Raw genomic sequence first — 19,580 nt, 5'->3', positions numbered from 1 at the left:
ACATACCAGACACTCTTGGAGGGTCGGCATGTTGCATATTTTCACCTCCAGGATGCCCTATTATGCCACCTCGGTCACCTTTGTGTTCCTTCAAGCGAGCATGCCAAGATGATTTGGGAAGCACACTACAGTCGGGCTGCTGGGCATTTCGGGGTCGAGAAAATAGTGGCAGTACTGCAAAATTATTTCTATTGGCCGAATCTTCGACAGGATGTTGGGAAGTACATCCGATCATGTACTGCCTGTGCCATTGCCAAACCGACCATTAAGAAGCAAGGCCTCTATACCCCGTTGCCTACCCCTAGTCGACCTTGGGAATCCATCTCCATGGATTACATGTCAGGCCTTCCTTCCACTAAGCATGGAAATGACTGTGTTTTTGTGGTCATCGACAGGTTCTCGAAGATGGTCATTATGGTGGCCTGCAAGAAGAATATCACAACAGAAGCCACTGCTAAACTCTTCTTTGAACGAGTGTGGGTGCACTTTGGGATCCCACAGTCTATCATCTCAGATCGGGACAGTCGGTTTCTCAGCACATTTTGGTCCAGTCTCTGGTCAATGCTGGACACCAAACTCACGAAATCCACAGCCTTCCATCCTCAAACTGATGGCCAGACAGAGGTTGTCAATAGGATGATTGTGCACATTCTGCGCATGTATAACTCAAAGCATCCACGCACATGGGACGAGAGCCTCCCCTATGTTCAGCACAGCTACAACCGAGCTCTTCACAACTCCACTGGCCATAGCCCTTTTCAGGTGGGTTTGGGATTCCAGCCACTATGCCCCATTGATGTGGCCATGCCACTTGCAGCTACTCACATGAATTCAGCTCATGTCCAGTCCGAAACAGATAAGGCCACCAGCTTCATTGAGCGCATCCAACATATTCGCCAGCAGGTCCATGACATTCTTGAGAAATCAAATGCCAAGTACAAGCAGCGACATGATCAACATCGGGTGCGACACAAGTTTCAGGTGGGCGACAAAGTCTGGTTGCATTTGCAAAAGGAACGCCTTACTGGAGCCTATCGGAAAATGAGACCACTCCGATATGGTCCTTACACCATTACTAAGGCTATGGGAGACAATGCATTTGAGCTCAGCATTCCCCCATTCCTTGGCCTGCACCCAATGTTCAATGTGGACCGCCTTCGGCCATACTTTCCACCATTGCTAGACACATCCGACATTGCAGAACAGCTAAAACCCACAGAATTAAATCCAGATTACATGGAACAAGCTGCAACTGATCGAATCATGGACACACAAATCAAGAACACTCGCCAACAGAATATCCAACTGTATCGAGTTGTCAAAGCAGGCCAACTCCTTCAGCAGGGCAAGTGGCTCACCAGGGAACAAGTTCAGCAGAAGTTTCCTCATCTCATGGAGGAGCTCAACGCAATGGGGACCATTGCTTCCTAAGGGGGGAGGAATGATCCAGGTGGATATTGGTGGCCACCTGCCAAGTCCACCTGGACCCCCACCATTGTCTTTCTCAGCATTTTCAGTTTCCTTAATTGTAGCACAACTTACTATTTTTAGCAGTTTTTCGGGTCCTGAACTTTCGGAGCCGTTTTGAGGCCCTAAACGACGTTTTTTGAGGAATCTGGGGGCAACATGGGTCCATGAAATGGACCGATGTTGCCCGTTCCAACAATGATAGTGCTCGAATAGATCTTTCTAATGAGCTATTGTACGCATCAAACGGAGATCATATGCCAAAGTTACGACCCCGGGAAGTTGATGTACCAATTTACCCCAAACGGGGCCCACAGTTTGGCGTTTCATCTCCTAGGGTTAGGTTTTGGAATGTTAAGGGTTTTTCCATTGTTTCTCAACAATAAATAGGCCTTCGAGCCTCATTGTAACACAGTTCAGAGGCATGTAGCCATCAAATCTCTTCTCAGAGATAAGATACCATCGCCCTAGCTGGTTTATTTCCATTTTTGGTTGTAAGCATATTTCAGTATTTTCCATTAATGAAATGAAGTATTATTTCCGCTGCATCTTTGTGTATATGGTTATCTCTGTAATTTGTTGCGTTCCTGTTTAAATCCGGATCAGTCGCCATTGTTGTGGTGAAATCACCCCGCCCTCCCCCCCCCCCATCTTTAACTTATTATATTTATAGTAATAATGGGGACCCTTTTCATAAATTTTGGCTAAATCGTCTTTTAATATTTTCATTTGGTTAAGTGTCCGAAAATTTTGCAAGATTTTCATTTTCTTCATATTTCCATTCTAATTGCTTCATTGTGTTCTATTTTTCAATAGATTTCCATTAGTTCTTGTTTCATATCATTTAGACTCACTGTTTGTAATTTTTATTGCCCAGGCTAAAAAAATGTACAAAATGTATGTTATTTTAATTTCTTAAAATTAATTGTAAATATTGATTTTTTATTAAATTTTAATTAATTATTATTTTTATTAATGGTCCTACAGAATCACTACAGCTGAGATTGTTGAGAAATTAACATTATATATTCAAAAGCGAGTTAAAATTTTAAATTATAAGAACTTCCGAAATTTTGAAATCACAAAATGGTTATAGTTTTTATAAAGTCGAGACATTTGTTATATTTCAAAGTGGTTTTATTTCTTTTTAGGAAAAAAAGTCCCACTCCACATGACCCTCCTCTCCTCCTCCTCACCTTACCTCACTTTCCTCTACCCTCATCTCCTCCCTATATCTGGCCCTGTCCTCATTTCGAGAGTTTTAAATTTTGTAGCTCCTATTTCAATAGGCTTCCGAAATCCAACCCATGAGACTCCTTATATCTCCATCCTTCGTCACCTCGGGACCTCAAAATATATTCATTTCGCAACTCATTTGCAATTCATCTCTCTAAAATCTGGCCTCACCACGATACCTTAGGATTTCAGAGCTCATATACATCGTAACTCTCTTTTTATTTTACCTCTAAAATTCCATACTTCCGACACCTCCTTATCTCTCCTACTCATTTCGGAGCTCATCTTTTCATAAATTCATTTTTTAAAAATTTCCCGAAATCTTCTTATACCTCCCTTACTCCACCTTATAACTTCCCTCTCCTCCATTTCATACATATAACAAGGCCGCATAGCTAGTGTTACCTACCGCTTAGTTTAACTATTAAACTTTGAAAAGTATGAACCAATTTCTATATTTGAATAAGGGCTACAGAATAGCTACGCTTGCTTAGTTTAAATATAGTTAAATTAGAGTGAAAAACAATAAAGACATACAACTTTATATTAATAAAAATTACAATTAAAATAGCAAAATAATTCATGAGCAAATAGAGTTTTTTAAATTTTTGTCTAGGTAGAGATAATGCAGCTAAATCTAAATAAAAAAAATTGTCTCCATAATGGCAACCAGCGAATAATATTTTCATAGATGGCCTACAAGCATGTGAATTTAAGAGTCTAGATTAAATCTACAATGTCCAAATAGGAATTTAAGAGTCTAGATTAAATCTACAATGTCCAAATGGGATAAGAGTAAGTCATGGTTGGATTTTTATTTTTTTTTTAATGCCTAAATGTCAAATACATTTTGCATCTATCTTTAAAATTTCCAATTTTTTTTTTACCAAACAATAAATGATAATTGAAATGATGAGTAACAATAATAAAAAGTTAAAACTTTTAAGAAAAATGATTTTGTGTGGAAATATTATATATATAAAATGCCACTTAGTTTAATTATAGCTAAATTAAACATTTAATATTGTAATTTGATAAATAGATGATGGCTGAACTAGAAATCCTTACAGCATGGCATTATTTTAATTTATTAATTTTTATATTATACATAGTTTTTATTTTAGTTTGATATTTTAATTAACACTTTATAAAAAAATTATGATTTTTACACTATAAATATAAATTTTATTATTAAAAATTATTTATCATTAATTAAAAATAAATTTAATTAGTCTTTTTACTAAAATAATTTATAATTTAAATAAAATAAAGTAACTTATGGAAAAGTAAATAAAGATTAGGGATAAAAACTATATTAAATTAATAAAAAATTTAGAAATTTTATTAAATAAATTTGGTCCAATAAAATCATCCAAATATGCACTCCCTAACCGCCTACGGTTTCACGCCTACAATAGTTATTACTAGCAATTGTCCCAAAAGGTACAAAGAGAGGCCGATAGGATTAGTAGAAGGAGGAAACCTATATAGATAGGCAAGCATATATAAAGCTCAGTAGTGACGAAGGCGCTAACCACGATGAGCAGCGTGTACCAGCGGAAATGTAAATTACAGTGTTTTACATGGTAATTGAAAAGCGGGGAATTAGATTTGCAAATATTAAAACAAATCACTTACATTGGTGGTTCACACTATAACTAAAACATTAACTAATTGTAAGTTGCTTTTCATAAAATTCATTTAGTATCATTTATATAGATGAACCAAAAAATAGGTTTGTGCAATTGGATGAGAAAGCGTTCATAGAAGTCTTTTTAAAGAGAGCAAAATAACGGACAAAAAGCCCACTCATTTGATTCCAAAATCCCAACAAAAAAATGTAACAAAAACATAAGAAATAAACCCAATCAACTCGAAAAATGTGAATTTGCAGTCCTGCATCTCAAAATTGCAAGGCAGACGTTTACTTAAAGAAATACAACTGCTGATATTTACATGAACAGAGTAACAACCGCCCTTCACAAATAACTTAATAAGTTAATGGAACATTACTTAATATATACATTAAATTTGTTGACTATATAGTGTATACACAATGAATACTTAAGAAAGCACACTACAAGACTGATTCCCATTCATTGTTTACTCAACAGTATCACAGTATTTCATTTGTTCTCCGTAATTTATGTTATGACCATCAGAAAGAACAGGGAAATGCACAAACTGACTACTGATACACTCCTAGATTGACAACAGTATTAGCAGAACAATAATCAACCAACATATACAAAAAAACCAGGAAAGGGAGTGTGGCAAGTACTCTACAAAGAGATTCTCTATGTTTCAAATCTGGGTCATAACCAACTCATCGCCAAACAATATTTCTTCAGGATTAAAAATGTCTGATTCCTTCTACTGTTCTCAACGTAGGCAAGAATCTTACAAGGAATAAGTCTAGACACATTATCAGAAGTGCAATCATCATTCTGTTGGATTACCCAATGTTATATCAACAAAAATTTCAAAACCTTCAGCATAAATGCCAAAAAAAGAAGCTTTGCTTTGAGTTTCCCTTGTCCATTACATTCTCTTCATCACTCCAAAAACATTAAATGATGAATGCAAGCAAGAATTGAACCAAAGTTTAACTACAAAGAAAGTTTAAAACTGGCATGAACCAAAACCCATGAATCCTCGAAAAAGACAACAGAAACTGGCTTAAAACAAACATTTATTCGAAGTACCATCAGAATGATAACTGAAAGATTCACACCTTAGCCAATAATTAAAATATCAGTACTTGTCATGTAAACAGGAAAAGCTTGACAATGCAAAAAGTTCAAATTAATTTCAGCATGACCACCCAAATGTAATATCGAATTGAATGTATATCAGAAGATGTACTATTTAGCTCAACAATTAGCATGCATGTCATTTATTCTCAATCCTAACTCAAAATTGATTCAACCAAAGGAGTTGAAAAGTTGCACTTCCAAAACAGTAATGAGTTGTGATCTATTAATGTTGTCATTATTACATCAAAGTCATCTTCTGTCATTATTTTGACAGCAGAATGTGCAACCCAGCATGCGAAGCAGAAAATACCAGAGGTAGTTCATCCATCCGAGATAGCAAATACCAAAATAGACTTCATAGCCTTTCGATCATGAGTAATGGCCCATGATCTAAAATTATTAAGAACTTTCTTCCAAAAATGCAAATTAAGGTCTTTGCAGGTGAACTGTTAAGTTCCCAACTCTTTGCCAAACTGAAGATCACTGTAAGAAGTTTTTATGATGTTTCATTCCACATTTTGTCATGTCCCAATATATGAAATCGAAACCTTCCAGCACTCAGTTTTGTTGGAACACCACCAGATTCTTTTCATTCAGCAACCCTATAATGTACAGGAAAAAATAGTGCTTAAAAATGCAGTTCATACTGTCTCATTTATCCTGATATCAAGAATACCATTAATGATATCCCCTTCAGGAAAAATTCTCTTAGATATTCCATGATCTCAAGTTCTCTCCAATTCAGATGAAACTCCACTTGGAACTCCATTTTCTGTTAAGGGAGATCCAATAAGATGCCTTGACGAAACACTTGTTTACCCCTCCAATTTAGCATCATTTTCAACATTGCCTGTTTTAACATTTATACAGGTGTCTTGTGGTTGAGTCCTTGACGTAGATTTGATAACTCCAGCAGGTAAGACCCACTTTGACCAGTCACCACGCCTCCTTATCTTGTCAGCCTGTCACAAAAGACTGCTGAACAGAAACCAGATAATCTCCTTTATGTAAACCAGAAAAGATATGAACTTATTGGGATATCAATTGTAGACAGTAGTAGGCTTTAAAAGACATTGAATAATAACAGATGAACACTCTTCCAATATCTCACCAGATTAAAACCTGCAATCAATGAAATAGGCACCCAACCCTGCCCATCCATATTCATACGCAAAAAGGGATCTTTACATAAATTTACAACACTGCAGACAACAAATAAATCGTAAAGAATGTACAACACAATGGGGGTAAGAACAAACTAATTGTAAGCAGATAGAAAGTTCAAGTAAAGATGCTTTTTATAATTAGTAATAAGTAAACATATCAATTGTTAGTCTGCATTATGTATATATTGGATAATGAGAATATAAGTTCTTTTTATGAGGGAAAAAAACATATCAAGTATGTTAATGGAACAGCAATAATCAGAATAATCAGACCCCTGCGCAGGAAAACCTGGCATGGTACTCGATTGACTGTGATGGCAGTAAGCGTGAGCTATTTGTCATAGAATTAAAAAATCAAAAGAATCACATTTTGATGAATTACAAGCATACTAATTGTTTTGGTTCATGAAAATAGGCCACAAGTAATAAAAGTGTATGTCTCAGCAAACCTGAAGTAGTAGTCAATCTGTTTGACTATGCTAGCACACAACTGAGGATCAGGTGCAGAAACGAACACACCAGGAGGTTGGGGCTGCACAAAATAAGGCCCCTATGTCCATAGCTGCTCAAATATGGATTAGGACCACCTTGCAGCAGCTGATGTAAGTAAACCACGAGGAAATTTGATATCCAGGCACGAAAAACTTTTAGATGGCAACCAATGACACCATTTCATTTACCTTTCAGAAAGATGAACAGGACCTAAATTTATCCACATTATAAGCCAGCAGCTGTAATCTACAGTAAAGATGTCAACTGAAAAAACCTGTCCTCCAAAATGAAAATGATAGCACTTCTAAAATCCGAGTAAAGGCCCAAGAGCCATATGTAGACACAATGAAACTAAAATAACTCAACTCAGAATACTTGGCACTCTAACATGCATCACCAAGCATGTGAAGAGCCCATAATAAAAGAAATAGTTCATTATAAAGAAAACACCTCTACTGTCAAGAACTATCCTCATCTAATATTTTAATTGCAAATATGAATCTGAAATGCATGAGACATAAAATTCCCATAAATTCCAGGGATTTGTGGTGCTGGACGTGTGTTATTTCTTAAGGAAAACCATAGTTTCTGTTTCAAAGCTGCATTGGCAGAAGGTACCAACTACTGGGCAGAGTTAAGTGCATTTTGGATACTGGAAAATGTAACAATTAAGAAAGGTACTGCTCAAATCCAGATACTGGGAGATTCAGAGCTAGTTATCAACTGGGTAAATGATAAAAAAAACAATATGCAGATTTTGACCCTATCAACAGTAATAGAAAGAATTAAAGAGCTGAATGAAAATTTCCCTAATAGGTTGTTGTAAACATCGACCTATGTAAAGTCAGAAACGTGTTTCTTTATAAAAAAAGTTGTTGGTTGAATCATGAAACCCAAAATAAAGAGCAGTGGACCACGTACTTGAATACTCTTTGTTCATACAACAGAGAACAGTTCTATTAAGATATAACTAAACATGCCAGATATAAGTAAAGATATATACAATGAAAGTTTTGTTGGCTTGTAAGCATATGTACAATAAAAGCATTATGTAGATGTGTAATTGAGAATGAGCCGCTAATCATATATGCATGATGGGGCATGGCATCGGCAACACCAGTTAGTGTTTATTGTGGTGCCATGTTGTGCGAGCTGTTCCTGCAGTTGGTGTCGCATCTGCCTGTGTGCATCCCTTTCATGGATGTGAATTGTAATCTTAAGTAGTTTCCTTATATTTTTTAACAACGCAATTGCTGGGCGCAAACGGTAAAGTGGCATGGATGGTTGTGGCAGGATCCTTGTCTGAATATCTTGTAATGTAAGTTCTTGTTGTTGGATTTCTTCGCAACACTTGTACAACTGTCGTAAGTAGCATGTATTCATACCTGTTGGCAACCAAAAAGGAAACACTGTAACTGAGAATGAATATGTTTGACGATTTTGTTTGAAAATTCGAAATAAATTAAACGATTGCAAATGAGTATAAAAGCATATGAAATTAAATGTAATAGCAAGAAATCTATGTGAAACTTGGTTATGTAGTGAGTGGTGTTTACCATGTGGGTAATTCTGGAAGGCAGGTTGGATGATTGGCTAAAGTGTATTATCCTGGATAGATTTTGATGCAAGGAATGATTCCTCTTGCTGTCTACGCTTAAGATATGGATTCTTGTGCATTTGTGCAATGCGGGAGAATGGGAATGCTGGATTGATGTGTATGTCCGCTAGTGACCGCACTCTTGAAATTGCAGTGAATGTTAGCCCTTGGCGTTCTCTGGAGCCGATGTCCACTGTTGCTTTGTCTAATGTCATTCCTTGTGACTTGTGTATCGTTAAAGCCCATGCCATTTGAAGTGGTATCTGACGGCGTGCACCCCTTGTGATCGGAGGAATGGGTACATATGTTGGGTGTGAAATGTCCCACGGTGTTCCGCTGTATTGTTGAAAGTCAACAACCACAAAGGATGGTAATGCCGGGGGCTTTGAGTCAGCTGAATAAAATATTGAGATGACCTTCCCAAGCGCGCCATTGACAAGGCCTGCATGTACCCATAAGTTGTTGGTGAGCATAACTTTTTGTTCACTACATAAGAGCACCTTTGCAGGTAGGTGCTCATCTTCTGTTGTAGTAGGAGTTTTCTGTCTTTGTTGTTCCGCACAGCAAAGTGCTACTGGTATGTTCAATTGTTTGAGCATTTTCTTATTATGCAAGACAACTGCGTTGTTTGTTGCGAATAGGTGCATGGATTCGTCGAATGTGCATTTCTCTTCATGTGTAAGAGAGGAACTTGTTCTTGACATTAGATGTTGCCAATCTTCAAGTGTAGATATTCCATTCCTAAGATTTGCAAGTATTTGTCGGAAAGCAACCTGGGACGTGCTAGCTCCTTGTTGACGGAAAACGGTTGAAAGTGTTATGAATATGTCGAAGCTGCGCCAAAGTGCAGTGCCACGCGATGTCCCAGCATATAAAGGAATGTCTTTTACAGGTGGGAGTTGGCCTAAATCTCCGACAAGGATAATTGAGCGATTACCAAATGGTGTATTCCGATGAAGAGGGAATTCCTCTCTTAGACGATCGTCAATGCGAGAAAGCATTTTTGGACCAATGAAGCTCATTTCGTCGATGAGGATGTATTCTACATGACGGAGTTGCTCTTGCAGGTGTAGGAGCGGCTGGCCTTCGAGAGGATGCATTGTCTGGATAGGGATATGAAGGGCAGAATGAATTGTGAGGGCATTTATGTTGAAAGCTGCAACGCTGGTTGGTGCAAGTAACAATAAAGGGTTTTTGTTGGCTGGCGAGTTTTCCACAAATGCCTGGTGAAGGCATTTAATCAAATGGGATTTTCCTGTGCCAGCTGTTCCTTGTACGATGATCTTCCGTGGGGATTTTGGCGAAGGGGTTTTGAAGTGTGAAAAAACAGCGGTGAAAGCTAGGCGTTGGGTAGGGGATAATGTATGCTCATGGAGAAGGTTGGAAAATGAATGATGTTGGTTTTGAATGGGTGAGCAGTTGAATTCAATGAAATTGATGGCAGTTTCTTGCAAGGGGGGAGGAACAGTATTTTGTGACCAATTGTGGTTGACATCGAAGTCGCGGTAGCCAATCATGTCGAGGTCATCAATTGCAATATTGTAACCTGGGTGTAGTTGAGAGAGGATTTTCCATTCATCCAGCTGAATGGAATCAGGGGGGGTGTGTGGGGTAGGTTGATCTTCAGTAGGTGGGGTTTGTGGCTTTTCGGGTTCGCGATGGAGATGCCCTGGTGTATATGCACCCTTTTTTTGTTCCCAGTGTGCAATAATTTCTGCATCAGTTGAACCGATATCATCAGGGAGTGTTTGGAAGGGGAAATACAAGAGTAATTCACTCCAACAGAAGGTGGCATAAGAAGGATTAGTAGAGGAAGGAATGACATTGTAATGGGGCAAGACATGTACAATCAAGGGGGAAAATATGTGTTTCCATTGGTTGCTTCTCCGCTGGGAGGAATATGACCACGAGCGAGCAGCTTCAAGGAGGGGCAGTGTTTCTAGTGAGGCAGGCCTATTCATATATGCAACGACAAAGTTTGGTGTCGAACCAGGATTTTCAGTATCTTGCGAAACACGTTTGAAAACAACCCTGTTGACATTCAAAGAACGGAATGTACTGCTGCAAAGAGAGAGAGGTAGCTTTTGTAACATATGGCATATTTCTTGTGCACCAATGTCTCTATCTGTAATGGTTTCTGTAAGGACTTTCTGGATGACACCACTAGTAGGTGCTTCTGGAAGGGCACTTTGTGATAGTCGCGATAGCATTTGACGGTAGCTCTAAAATCTTGTCTCTGCTTTTGTTGCATATTTTGAAATATATTTCAATACAGCATGGCGAGAAAGGACTGGTTGGCAGTCAACATTTGCTCTCCAAATAGAGAGTAGATCGGCGTTGTGAATATTCAATCTTTCATCATTGCGAGCAGGAAGATAGGTTTTATGACCCTTATCATCAATGAAAAGTGAAGAAGTGGACTTCAATTCCCACGGAACTCCATAGCGGCAGCTAAGCACATTGTCTTTCTTACGAAGGCAGGAAGATTCATGACACTTTGTATGACGTTGGACGCAGTTGACAAGCTCTGTGTAGTCTTCAAATTGATTGGATGCGAATATTGCTGCTGTGTCAAGGAGACACGGGTTATGAAGTGTTGACTGGTGGAGCGGAATAGTTCGGTGTTCTGCTTGACGTGGATTCCAAGCAGTTACGTAGTTGTCGAAATATTTTTGTGCATTAGCAACTTCTAATGCATTGTCCCAATCAAGTGTGTCCATGTCTGGTGCATTTTGTAGCCAAAGGAAGCCATGAATGTGTGCGGATCCTCTATGTTGCCATTCGTATCTGAATATAACATGAAGGGTACATTCAGTTAATACATGTATATGCAATGTATAAAGTTAACGTATAGGGATATGGATATTAAATAATACCTGCACCAGTAGTCGGTTGCATGGAGGCCTTTTTGAAGGATTTCTTCAAGGAAAATTGTAAATCTACAATGCATATATTGGGCTGTTAGATGTGGGTTTTTAATTATGTTTTGGATTTTCCATTGGAAGGGGTGGACTGAAGTGGGTTGAACACTTGTGGGCATGATCTTGTGCAAGTCATGCCATTTAGTATCAGCTGCACTGAGAGTAAAGAAGAATGTTGGGCTTCCTATTTGCGTGATCATGTCAGTCAGCTCAGATCGGCGTTTGTTCCAGAAAGACCGTGTTCCTCGTAGAGCTGACCCAAACCTCATTATTTGTTCTGGCAATCTTGAATCCGGAGAGTCATGAAGACACTGGCGTAGGTCTGATACCATTGTTGGCAAGTTGTTCTCAATGTACTTCTTCACGAAGACACTGGCTGTTGCTTGGCTACGGTGGCGCATTAGAATGTTATATAGATAGTAGCAGAATCTTGGGTGTTGGCCAAACCGGTTATCATGGTAGTGAAGCAAGTGCAAAGCATATTCATGCATTTCAACTTTTGTAAGTCTTGGTTGCATGATCATTGCAATGCCTGTAGGGAAGAGTGCGGGGAATGCCATGGCAAGGAGGCCGATGGTGTTGTATTCATTTATAGCGGTTGGAGATATTGGAGGCCAATCGATAGAGCTTGTTGAACTTGGATGGGTCGAGTGCAAATAGCTGCAAATGTGGTCACGCTCGGTACATGTATTTGGGAGGACTGGAACGAAAGAAGAGGGTTGGATTTCTAATGGAGGTAGCATGACATCATCAGGATTATAAGTGGAATCAGTAGTGGTTTGATGGGGTTCAAAAGAGGAGGTGGTTACACTGTGGAGAAGAGAAGAAATGTCTGTAGGGAGATCTGGCAACGCAGAAATTGTAGATGAATTCAATTGAACATCACGGTAGTAAGGGTCATATTTTATTTTGTATTGAAGAGCTGCAAGGACACGTGATTTGCAAACGTAGAATTCGTAAGCCTTTTCAGATGGATTTTTCCTTTTCACTATGAGGATGTCTAAGTCAGAGAGAATTCGGGGTAAGTATTTGGCAATACTAGTGATATCTTGAGGGAAGCTAATTGTATGGCCACTATATTTATATTGACCACCACGGGAATGAGTTACTTGTAGAATGGGGTTGACACGTGCGATGAGCATTTCTTCAACTTGGGTTAATTGGTGAAGGACATAGGGTTGTTCTCCAGGGTCCATGTTGTTCAGTTCAGAAAAACGATTGGTAGATTTAGATGATGCACAACGAAAACAAGAGAGTCTATTGTGGAAGAGCTTTGTTTTCATTCCTGGGTATGCTTCCTTGCATGATGTGCAAACATGCAAGGTAGAAAGTCCATCAATCCTTTCTCGAAAGCGACGATGTTCTTCGTTAAGGGGAGGGTTATATTGGATATGATGAACTGGTGCTGGGTTGGTTTGTATAGGTGGGAGAGCATTTGAGGCGGGAAGGGATGTAGAGGAAGTAGTAGGGTTTTTGTGTTGTTCATAAAGTAGTCGACGTCGTGCATTTATTCGATCCTTTTGTTGTGCATAAAGAATACGCCGCCGCTTGTTTTTGGCCGCAAGTTGATTGTTTGGTGGCATATCTAAACAAGTACAAGTAACAGTTGTTAGTTTTCGTAAACAAGTAGTGCATGTTTCGTATCTCATTTTATTAGGTGCACATCCATTGTGAAATTGGAACATTATATTTTGAACATAGATTTAATTTTTTTTTAGTTCAACGTCGGTGAAGATAGGTAGATTAGGTAGAATGAAAACATGCAATTAGGAAAACTATGAAATCATATGTTATTTCAGTATTGTTTCACATGTTTGAGCGATAAAATGAATAGCTTAGCAAGCAAGGGATCAATGTGTAGCATGTAGAGAACGAACGAGACACATATCCCTTTTCTTTAAAAAAAATTTGTTTCACAGGTTTGAGCGATAAAATGAATAGCTTAGCAAGCAAGGGATCAATGTGTAGCATGTAGAGAACGAACGAGACACATATGTAGTGACTCTTTACAAATGTTGATATTTATATTACGTAAAATGTAAATGGCAAACATACATATGTGGAAATTGCTGGAAGAGAATAGTTGCAATGAAAACTACAGGTTTCATCATAATAACATGGGTGTGTAATTTACAAAGATGAGACAATTAGTTGTGTGGAAATGTTTGTTTATGTACAAACAGGCGGGGTAGATGAAGCCCTAAGAAGAAGTTCACAGGCGGCGAACAATAGGTCGTTTTGAAGCAGACAGTGCTTGAATGTCATTGAGCGCTTCCTTGCATGCAGAGGCATATTGAATTTCTTCTGAATTGATCAGTATTGGTTGCAAGCGTTGAACACCGTTGAAGTAATCTGTTTTAATGGAAAGTGTTAGCTGGAAGCGGTGCCCTGAGATCCGGCCACAAATTTGTTGTAGATCAGTTGGTTCAATAGAAAGTAGGAACAGGTCTTTAGCCGTGATGCCCATGAGCTCGTTCCCTGCATCATTGAAAACTGTGACGTTCTGTAGATTCCCGGTGTGGTCATGTAGCTCAATTTTGAGTTTGTAACGGTAGTCACATTCTGGGAAGTCACCGTTACATTTTGTACAATGCCAAAGATTGTTAGAATTCTCCACAACCTTCTTCATGCATTGTTTGCCATTGAAATCCAATGGACATGCTAGAAAGTAGAAGTCATCCATATGAAGAGCAGTAATTGTTGCTCGAACTGAAACCCAGATTGCTTTATCAGAAGGCTGCATGCCAGCAATTTCATGAAATGTCTTTCGTGGCAGGGCACGTTTCGAAGCAACACCATAGTTTCTACTCAAAGATGGAGAAGAAGAGCTATAGCCGGTTTCACGGAACCATGCATGTAGTTGTTGAGTTTCTTCAACCTGTGGATTTATTGTGAGAGTGCTTGTTGGTATCGTCCCTATTGTGGTGCCATTAAAATCAGACACGCGGCCTCCTTTGATTGCAAGAATTGGTGGGTTGTCAAAAGAGTAGAATTCAGAAAGATGTTGTCCGATATAGTCACAGTGGTCTCCCCATAATGTTACATCAATGCTAAAACCCGACCTGTCCTTTAGTATGAGTGTTTTCCTTAATGTCTCACTTCCATCTTTTCGTCGAATTGTTGATGCAGGTGACGTGGAAGTAACAACACCAATGACATCTACATTTGTATTTGGAGTTGCATTTTTTACTTCAGCAATATTCTTGAAGTGAAAGCTCTGGTAGGGAAACGTTGGATCATCTGTAGGACATGGATTGATAATGGAAGCAGCAGACAAGTAAATCTCCCATTTGTTCTTGAGGTGGTTGTAGTTTGGATTTGCTTCTCTCACTGTGCCATTTGATATAATGTATAGTTACCCAACCTGAATTAGATTGTAAAGAGATTCGGCCAGTTCAGCAAATGCAGAAAGGTGGATCTCTTCCTTTTCACGGTTGATAAGGTCAAATCCGAAAACTTTTCCTGAGCCTCGCACATTGGTGTATGCCTTCAATGATGTCTTCGCAGATACTCTACCTTGGATAGACCAATACTTTCGGTAAGGGTTGAGTGCCGTGAATGGAATTGTTGTAGTTGTTGCCGTAGGTGGTGGAGTAACTAAAGAGGGCAAGGTATCTTCAGCTGACGAAGAGCTAAATTGGGCTGAACCCGCCTGTGCATGTTGCAGCGTCGATGTGTCCTTCATCAACGCTGCTGAGCGCTTCACAACTTCAAGCTCAACGACTCGGATGGACCTTATGTAAACAAGTAAGAAATGAATTAATAAAGATTCCATTTTCATTCTTTTGATGCAAAAAACGGCTAGGCGGGTAAAAGTAAAAGAGGGTGATTTCAAATGGTGGGCCTTACGAGGAGTTTTGGAGCACTGTGCAAGCTGCTTTTTTGAGCAGAATAATTGATCCAATTTGGATGTCTCCAGAGACAACTTGTGGGCCATATGCGGATGGTAGCAAAGTCTTATGTTGATGTGCTCCATCAGATAGAGTAATGTGGAAGTGCGAGGATGTTGTTTTCAATGAGGTAACGGAACCTACATCGATTATCTGAAGTAGTGGTTGAATCTCGGTGCAACCATTCAGCAATAGAGGAATGGCATTCGGTGTCAAGGTTGTCTCCATAATAGAACAAGAGGTTTCTTTTTCACGTGATAGGAGTACCTGCAATTTATCAATTTCACCACAATACAGAATTCTAGTCAAAGAAGATGTGACATGAATGCGGAATCTAATCTAAGAAGGCTAACTGTTGATGGGCAGTTTATATTTATTTACAGCTTGGCCAACCCATCTAAATGCAGCGATCTGGAGAAGAGTAAATCAATTCCCATTTTCTTTTTGTACAAAGTTAAAAAGAGGCAAATGGAGTATGATGTGAAAGGGGAGAGGATGTGGGCAGTTTCAATATAATTTTAGCCTTACTAACTTATGTAATTTCATGCACTGAAATGAAGGGCTTCCGATGACCTCGCTCTAAAAACCTACCTGAATCAATATAAATGGCTACAACTACCTGACTATGAAAACCTTAGATACCAGTTTGCTTGCTCTGCTCTGCCTCATTCATTTTATAAAACATGGTAAATATGTTATTTACAGGAGGATCAATCTAGTCCAAGCTGTGCAGGTGAGCAAAATATTGGTGTATTTTTGGTCATTCTGTAATATAAAACGCAGTTTTCACAAATGATCAAAACAATCAAAAACCAATTCCAAAACTGCATACATCTTTAAATGGCAATGATGGCTAAGGACCACTGCATGCATGGTAAAAAGTCAACAAGGTTCAAAATAATAACTGTCAGCCTCTGGTTGGTTAATATATGCAGGTTCACAAAATTGGTGCCACAATATGCTTGACTATCTATAGAATTTTCACAAACCAAACCCTTATCAAGTTTCAAAAATGACATGGTTTGTCAATAGGACTGTTCCATTCTCATTGTGGTGTAGCCCACTTAAATGGCAAGTTAAATAAAACAACAAGATCAAGTGTAAGCACTGGGGATATTTGGTGGAAGACATACCACTTAGATCAAACACGTAATCCAAGGAAAACCACGTTATGTGATGCAGCCCTCAACCCTGTGGTGTGTTTCTCAAAGAAACTTCCAGCAGAAAATGGACAGGGTTTGACACAGTAAAGGCAGCAGCCTTTAGCTGAACTCATGTTTCTCTTTTTTGACTCAACCATTTCCCTCATTCTGACCTTCAAACCAAGGTTTCGTTACCCTGGTCCTTTTTGTTTTGCTACACACACATGCTTGGAGAAACTACATTATTGTTGTATCTTTTTCTCCTATGTCCCTGTTTCAAAAGCAATCCTTAAAGTTCATAAAGGTCAACTCATCAGCCGTAGATGATGGACATAGCCTTATAGCAAACACTTCAAAGTTCAAACAATTTAGGCAGACTACGAGCACAGTCGGTGTGAACAATTTTATTGCCAACTTAGGAATAACCTGGCATAAAAACACAGTGGAGAAAAATCTGGAAGAAACAATGGAGAAAGTAAGCAAGAATGGCCTATTCTGAAGATTTATAGACAGACCAGTGAGCCCTATGGGTCAAAGTGTCAAATATTTAAAGGGGTGTCGTCTAATTGCATAGCAACCCAACCTCTCCATCCGGTAACTTGACGAAATCCGATAACGAAAAAACTTCAATTTTAGTAATGAAAAACTGTTTTTTTTGGTGCAATTTTTGAAATTACAGATCGCTTTGTTGCTCTCCATTTCCATTTTCGCGTCTCAATATTGCAATTTCTGCAATTCCAAAATTCAGGCAAAATTCTTGCCCGTTTTATATAAAAAAATCAACAGAAAGGCTTCCATTTGCTATGCGATTAGCTTATTCCCTCAGCGGGTCTGAGTTCGACCCATGAAGACCTGCAGGGCAACCTCGTTCCCGGAAAATCGTCATTGAATTGTTTTAGCTGTTTGCCAGGTCCGAGCCCCGAGTCTATGTCAAACAAGGCAATTCCCGTAATGCTGGTTTAAATATGGTAAGCAAGATAAATAATAATTTTCACATTTTTATTTTAGTAGCCAAACAAATGCAGACACAGAGACATGAACATCTCCCTGTAGAGCACACATGACTTCTCTGAGTGAGAGTAATTTTAGTTGAAAGACGTGACGATACAGAGAAGAGGTTGAAGGTTGTATGGGATAATAGAAGTCACTAACTGTTAATTGATTTCTGTAAATACGATCTTAAGCCATTAAAGAGCAGTAGTATGTACTCTGTCCAATGAAGCTGAGAGTGGGCGTCTAATTTTAGGCAACCAGAACTTTAAAATATTTCAGCTGGGAGTAAAAACGGAAAAACACTAAGAAAACACAGGCATAGCATTTGCGCTTGAGAGCACTAACCTGCAACGTGAACGGAAGAATTCTGAGAACCTGGGTGAACAATTGTTGTGAATCTGGAAACAGCTCTGTCCCTGCCAGAGAACACTAAGAAAATAGTGAATAACAGATCTCTGAGAAACTGGGAACCTGGGCGAATAATTTCTGAACCTGAAAACAGCGCAGTGAATAACAGAACAGATAAGACAGCAAAACCTGGACAGATAACACATTAAAAACTGCAGACATTATTGCAGCAGTGAGTGGAATTGAAACTTGTCGTTGAACGCGGTGTTTTTTGTTCCATCGGGCGTGGGCGCAACGTCCAGCTATGCCAACGCTCAGTCAGTGAGGCGGCATCCATGAATACCTCCACCCCTGAGGCCGATATGCAGGTAATGGTGTCGTGAATACCTCCGCCCCTGAGGCCGATATGCGGGTAATGGTGTCGTAAAAACCCTAAGTCGTTTCCTGCCCACTCCGCCAGGTGTCAGATGTGCATCAAACCTGAACGAAGACGAAGCTAATTGTCAGTTCGCCAAGTGTCAACGTCAGAATGAGTAGGACGACGAAAGGTCCCTTTCAAAGGAAGGCCTATCGGCCTAACTAATAAAATTATTAGTTGAATGATTGATATGACATGTGCTCTGCTTTTACCCCGCAAGGTATGTTAAAGCCCAGGTAGGCTCGGGTGACGGTTGAGGCTCCACGGTGGTGCATTCCAGACAATTAAACTTGTCAGGTTTAGTACGTTTGAGTGTTCTAAACAATTAAACTTGCCAGGTTTAGTACGTTTGGGGTTGTAGGTGTTTTTTTTTAAATAAATAAGATAGAAGGAAGTCAGTTTCTTCATCATTACACAATAAGGTAAAATATTTTAGCCAATGAGATAGATGAATTTAAAATTGTGAAATTTTGGATAAATTTTAAATTTTTTTAATAAAAAATAAAATAATAAAAAGTCAGAAAAACTGAACACAATATATAGGTATAATAAAGTTTCATCTTCATACGAGACTCTTAAAAGAGTTCCCAAAAATCCACTTGTTCACATTTTGATATATCTGAGATTATTTGTGTATATTTAATTAATCAATTTAATAATTGTAATGAATTAATAATTAATTAAATTTAATTGTGTAATTAATTAAGATTAGAATTTTTAATTAAATGCTCAATTTTGGCACGCAATTTTCCAGAATTCTGGCAATTTTGACACTTCGTCTTTGGAGACGCATATTTCAAGATTTACTTGTCCAAACGAAGCTCACAATAGCTCGTGGAAAAGATAAGATTGTGGATAATAATATGAAAATTATAGGTTTAGAATATTTAATCATTTAATGACCCCAAAATGCAGCAGAAGACAAAGTGATAAATTTACAACAACAATTGGTTTTTCCTAATTTGATTTGGGAAAATTTCATTGGCTTGAGAAAAATGTTACCACTGATTCATTCCATGGGATTTATTTGGATTTTATTTATTTTAATTTAGCAATTGCATGAGAGTTTGTTTTTCTGGTTTCTAATTTGCAATTTAATTTATTTTTATTTTTGGTTTTTATTGGTTTGTAGCAGGAGTTCAATTGGACAAGTT

General features: G+C 38.5%; 2 protein-coding genes across 2 annotated transcripts; both read right to left on the bottom strand.

Moving 5' to 3' along the window:
* Positions 1-6,283: 6,283 nt before the first annotated feature.
* LOC149173257 (putative HTH La-type RNA-binding protein C1527.03) lies at positions 6,284-7,296 on the bottom strand. The gene is made up of 4 exons (XM_089426632.1): positions 7,285-7,296; positions 7,075-7,175; positions 6,571-6,661; positions 6,284-6,437 (listed from the first exon to the last, which is right to left on the bottom strand). The coding sequence occupies exons 1-4, from the start codon at positions 7,294-7,296 to the stop codon at positions 6,417-6,419; spliced, it is 225 nt and encodes a 74-aa protein (XP_089282758.1). The 3' UTR covers positions 6,284-6,416.
* Positions 7,297-13,847: 6,551 nt separating this feature from the next.
* Positions 13,848-18,345, bottom strand: LOC149173256 (replication protein A 70 kDa DNA-binding subunit A-like). The gene is made up of 6 exons (XM_089426631.1): positions 18,321-18,345; positions 18,006-18,197; positions 17,345-17,396; positions 15,000-15,369; positions 14,256-14,852; positions 13,848-14,138 (listed from the first exon to the last, which is right to left on the bottom strand). The coding sequence occupies exons 1-6, from the start codon at positions 18,343-18,345 to the stop codon at positions 13,848-13,850; spliced, it is 1,527 nt and encodes a 508-aa protein (XP_089282757.1).
* Positions 18,346-19,580: the final 1,235 nt, after the last annotated feature.

This window comes from Pinus tabuliformis, chromosome 4_2 (genome assembly GCF_031772625.1).
Source record: "Pinus tabuliformis cultivar Carrire ecotype Pingquan chromosome 4_2, CPIR1, whole genome shotgun sequence".
NCBI lineage: Eukaryota > Viridiplantae > Streptophyta > Pinopsida > Pinales > Pinaceae > Pinus > Pinus tabuliformis.
This window is presented reverse-complemented; position numbering and strand designations above follow the sequence as displayed.

Excerpts from the sequence above, each read along its gene's own strand:
- LOC149173257 (XM_089426632.1), bottom strand. Across the intron at positions 6,662-7,074 it reads CAGATTGACTACTACTTCAG|TGTTGTAAATTTATGTAAAG; the intron begins GTTTGCTGAGAC and ends TGTTGTCTGCAG. Across the intron at positions 6,438-6,570 it reads TGATTGCAGGTTTTAATCTG|CAGTCTTTTGTGACAGGCTG; the intron begins GTGAGATATTGG and ends GTTTCTGTTCAG.
- LOC149173256 (XM_089426631.1), bottom strand. The coding sequence starts at position 18,345 with ATGGATGCCGCCTCACTGACTGAGC. Across the intron at positions 18,198-18,320 it reads TGCCGCCTCACTGACTGAGC|GTTTTGCTGTCTTATCTGTT; the intron begins GTTGGCATAGCT and ends TTATCTGTCCAG. Across the intron at positions 17,397-18,005 it reads TTCTTCCGTTCACGTTGCAG|AAATTGCAATATTGAGACGC; the intron begins GTTAGTGCTCTC and ends TTGGAATTGCAG.